This window comes from Camelus dromedarius, chromosome 10 (genome assembly GCF_036321535.1).
Source record: "Camelus dromedarius isolate mCamDro1 chromosome 10, mCamDro1.pat, whole genome shotgun sequence".
Classification (NCBI taxonomy): Eukaryota; Metazoa; Chordata; class Mammalia; order Artiodactyla; family Camelidae; genus Camelus; species Camelus dromedarius.
Window position 1 is genome coordinate 53,946,781 of NC_087445.1, and position 5,404 is coordinate 53,952,184.

The 5,404-nt window shown below is 32.2% G+C and overlaps 1 protein-coding gene across 1 annotated transcript; it reads right to left on the bottom strand.

The window, feature by feature from the left end:
• Positions 1-1,342: 1,342 nt before the first annotated feature.
• On the bottom strand, positions 1,343-2,318 carry LOC105087911 (olfactory receptor 13C2). The gene has a single exon (XM_010978691.3). The coding sequence runs from the start codon at positions 2,305-2,307 to the stop codon at positions 1,351-1,353; it is 957 nt and encodes a 318-aa protein (XP_010976993.1). The 5' UTR covers positions 2,308-2,318; the 3' UTR covers positions 1,343-1,350.
• Positions 2,319-5,404: the final 3,086 nt, after the last annotated feature.

Consider the following 5,404-nt stretch of genomic DNA (forward strand, 5'->3'; position numbering starts at 1 on the left):
TTCTTTGTGGTGTGGCGTTTTGTATAATGCACCCTGCTGCTTCATTTGTGAACTATAAGAGGGAAAACATATGCCTACTTTACAGTTAAAAGTAAATAAAAGACTTAAATTTTTTTAAGGATAAAATAGAAAACCAAGAATATTTTAAAGTCTAAATAAAAATTAACAGTTAAATAATGTGAAATTTTAATTAGCATTAAAGAGCTAAAGGAATTAAATGAAGCAAAAGAATAAAACCAAATAACTTAACATCTTAAAGCTTTTTAAATTCTAGAAGAAACATAATCCAAACTACATAAAATTTAAAATAAAAAATTCAGAGGCAAAGATGGTAACATTTAAAGGAAAAAAAGAAATGTAATATTAAAATAAACATTAAAATCTAATGTGAAAATTTGAAGTGTGAAATTCAGATTAAGAAGAAATAAAATGATAAAGGTAAATTTTTTTTTAAGATGAAGATTACCATACAGCGGAAAGAAGTATAAATCTCACACAGAAATGAAATGTAAAAAACATCTAAAAGGTAGATCCACATTTCCTAATAACAGATTCCTCTTGGATCAGCAATATATTTCATGGATAGAGAGCCTATAGGACAGAGGAAAAGATACAGCTCTACTTTTATTAGTAGATATTTGACTCAGGAGTTATTTATATTTAATTTTTCAAACAGCTTTAAAAATCAGTTATTTGGTTCCAAATCCAAAGTAGTTACATCCCATGTATGGGAAGGTCTTTAGAAAGAAAATTGCCAAAGAAGATATGTCGAAAGTAGAAAAGAATAATAATTGAATGCCTCATAGTTTGAGATAAATAAAAACTTACAGAAATAATACTATTCTAGAACCAGAAAATTTAATAGACTGCAGTTACCTAGACAGAAGACAATATCACTATATATTTGAATAGACACTGAGTAAATTAAATTATTTTAGTAATTACAGTTCGTAATTTTAGCTGAGCCTAAAAAATGTTAAAACAAGTTTCAGTCTGTCTTGTAAAGAAAGTAAGGAGGTATGAAATTGGTTTTGGAAACATTTTATCAAAAACATGTTTTTAGTTTTTAATACTGGTGTAACTTTTTCCTGTCTGAAACTCTCTCTTCCTATTACATTATCCCTTTACTGTCCTTCACAATCAGCTCTTCAAAAACAATGAACTATAATCATTGATTCCTAAAACACTGACATTTACTTATTTTCATTCTGCGCTGCACCAAAAAATAGTATTTTAGAGCTTGAGAGCTTTGAGAGAGAAATTGGACACAGCAGCAAGAACCTATGTGACTCTTTGGTTTCCCTAGTTGATTCTACATTGTGACTATAAAAATTACCTGTCCCTTTCCAATTACTTATTAAAAATCTTTCTTCTCAGTAATAGTTTTACTGCTTCCTTCACATCCTTGTTCCTAAGACTGTAGATTAAAGGATTCACCATAGGCGCAATAATCCCATAGAACATGGATATAAGTTTGTCAGTACCACCCAAGGTATCTGAATTAAGTGTCTCTTTAGACTTCGGCTTCATGTACATGAAGAGAATGGTTCCATAGAATATTATCACCACAGTCAGATGGGCTGAGCAGGTAGAGAAGACTTTGCTTCTCCCCTCAGAAGAGTGAATTTTGAGGATGCTGAGAATAATTAATGTATAAGAAACAATGATTAACAACAGTGGTGTCAATATGAACAACGTCGTGGCCACAAGCATGATGAACTCATTGCCTGAGATGTCAGCACAGGCCAGCTTCAAGACAGCCAGAATTTCACAGGAGAAATGATTGATGACATTATTTCTACAGAAGGGCAACTGTACCACAAATGCAGTTTGTACTGCAGAGTTGACAAGCCCTGCAAACCAGGATGCAGCCGCCATGGGCACATAACAATCCTTGCTCATGATGACAGAATATCTCAGAGGGTTGCAGATAGCCGCATACCGGTCAAAGGCCATCATGCCCAGGAGCACACACTCTGTTGTCCCCATGGCCAAGCCAAGGAACATCTGCACTGCACAGCCAGAGAAGGAGATGGTCTTTCTTTCCGAGAGGAAGCTCACCAGCAAGGGTGGAATGGAGGTGGTGGTGTAGCAGATGTCCAAGAAGGAGAGGTTCCCCAGGAAGAAGTACATAGGGGTGTGAAGATGAGAGTCTAAGATGCTGATTAAAATAAGGGTGCCATTGCCCAGAAGGATGACCACATACATCATTAAGATTAGCACAAAAAAGAGTAGTTCAAGCTTCGGGTAACCAGAAAGTCCCTTTAAAAACAACTCCACCAGAACTGTTTGGTTTTCCCATTCCATTTTACGGTTTCTTTTTCACCTGTAATACATTAGATTACGTTAAGATAAAGTACGCATTTTGATATGATTTCTTTCAGTTGTGTACCAACGCACAAGTACTATATGCTCCAAGAAAATAGAAAAAGAAAAGACTAAAGAAAGAAGAAAAGAAATAAAGAAAAGTGGACCAAGGAGAATGAACGTATGAGTAGAGAGGGAAGGGAAGAGAAATCAACAAGTTTCAAGCTACCAGCAATATGCCATGTAATTCATTCAGTCTCATCACAGTTCTAGGAGAGAGATATCATTATCCACATTTTACAAATAAATAAATCAAAGCAGAAATCTTAAGTAAACTTGACTAAAGGTAAGTATAGAGCAGAGCTAAGATTCAAACCCAAGTCATGTTTGTCATCACACAGGTTAACTAGAGGTTATAATAAATATGAGTACTGCATTATGTATAACTAAACAATAAACTATTTTTATTGGCTGAAAACCACCACACAATAGATTATGATCCTGTCACTCTTCCAAATTATACTGTTATGTTTATTACCTAACTTGTTCAGTAGCGTGTAAACTTTATTAAGGTAGGTTGTTTTTCTTATTTACTTCGACAGTGCCAGTATCTGCAATAGAACAGACACAGAGACAGATGTTCAGAAATATTTGTTGAATAAATGAATACAGTCAAGGACAAAATAATGACGAACATTTCTTACTCTGTGTCAGTCCTCTACCAATTGTTTTCTTTGTGCATTACTTAATTTAGTCTGAATAGCAACCTTATTAGGCAATTACTGTTATTACTAGCATTGTCATCCTCATTATAAAGGGGAGGAAAGTAAGGCACAAAAAAATGTAAATAATTTGTTTAAGGTCAAGGCCATATGTCTAAATAAAAAGTAGAGCCAAGACTTAAACCCAAGCCATATGACTGCAGAGTACAAATTCTGAACTGTTCATTTTGCAGAGATCTTGGCTCACAGGCCAGAATACCTTGTAATCGAATTGACAATACTAAAATTTCAAAAGAAATATCAGATCAAAAAAGGTTATTGGTCAGAAAGAAGCAAGATTTAAACATGTTGATTTGAGAGCAGTTTATTTTGATACTTTCTATTTTGCTGGGAAACTATTCACTTCTTTGACAACAAAAATGTATATAAGATATATAATTCTTTATAACTCTGTGGTCTCCCTTTATGAGAAGTCCTATCTGCTTTTTCATTACTATTCTTAACTGATTTTTTAAATTAGTCTCACAAGAGTCTAATTTAAATTTCTTTAAGCTTATTTGGAAATTTCTAATTTCATTAAATAAGAACAAAATTCCTTAGTATTTCATCCTTTCCCTCCTTCTAGCTCTAAGACACTTAAAACACTCTGTTTTACTATAGACTTCAATTTTGATATGAAATGTTCTTGCTACTGGTTTCCAGATAATTTTTTCTTTTCTTTTTCTCTTTGAACCAAGAGTTATCTAGGCATGCATGTCTAGCAATTAGATGTTTTTGTTCCATTTTTATTATATCCAATTTATTTTATTATGATAAAAGAAATGTGACCTGTAATTCTATAGCTATGTATTTTTGGCAGCCAATTACTTGATCTATGTTGTAAATGTTAACAAAAAATGTGAATTCTCCTTGGGAGAGATATATGATTTTATATACATATATACACACAATACATGTATACATATAATCAAGTTTATTGAATGTACTATTCAAATCTTTGAGATCTTCTATTATCTATATTTAATCAATTCTATATGAATATTTGTAAATAAATTTTACTGATATATTTTTGTGTATTTTCATTCTTATTTTTTATTGAAGTTTATTGGATTTACAATGTTAGTTTCAGATGTACAGCAAAACGATTCAGTTTTATATTTAGATATATATATACACACACACACACACTTTTTTTTTCAGATTCTGTTCCATTACAGCTCATTATAAGAAAATGAATATAGTTCCCTGTGGTATACAGTAAGTCCTTGTTGTTTATCTATTTTATATATAGTAATATGTATCTGTTAATCTCATACTCCTAAATGCTTGGATTATACGTTGTTTAGTGTATACCTATTTATGGCTGATAATCTTATAAATTGTGAATGTTATCATTAATTGACCTATTTTTAATCACATTTGGCACTTTAAATTCCACTTTTGTGATACTGGTATTACACACCTGTATAATATCCTGTTTACACTCCTTCAGTTTGCTTTTGCCTGCTATCTGAGCATCCCTTTATTTTCAACTTTTCTTTTTGCTTTGCTTACAGTATACTGTTTATAAGTAACATATATCAGGTTAAGTTGTTAAGCCCTGTTTAGTCTCTGTTTTTATGAGCATATTCAGCCCATTCACTTAAGAGTACAACTATAAATGTACTTCATTTCTTTCCTTCCATATACTTTATTTTTATTACTTACTTATTTTGCATTACTTATATTTCCCACTGCCTTATTTCTGCTGGCTCATTGTCATTCACTATTTGTTTTCCTTAACTTGAACACTTTACTCATTTTTTCCATTCCATGGTGGTTAGTTACCTTCTTTCCCTACTCACAATTTGATTTACAGACCAACCATTTGGTTATAAAAATTAACTATTTTTTTTCATTAGAGTGCTCTCTAATTTCCTAAATTATCCCTCAAAAACAAAATGAAGACAGAATTACCAGAATACTTTCACTCCTCCATTTCAATCCCCATCCCCCCAGTTCCCGGATGTTAGTGAGATAATTTAGAAGAATCAAATTTAGAAAAATTTTAAATGATCAAAAATATATATTAGCTATATACATACATATGTATATATGAGTTGTAACTATTATTGATAATTGACACATTATTATTCTATTTGGTACTTTCAAGTGTGTGTGTTTATGTATGTGTGTGTATATAAATGCTGAAAACAGTGTTTCAGAAACTCAGTGACCAAATCCTAGGGAACTTCCACACAGAGAAATTTCCTAATACTCTCACTGTGACCTATTCTTTAGGTAGCTATGCATTGATACCTCACAGGGATGAAGCATGGTTTCATGTCTAATGAACTTGTCTCCTAAAGGTGAGGAGAAGGCATTCCTATACTTTC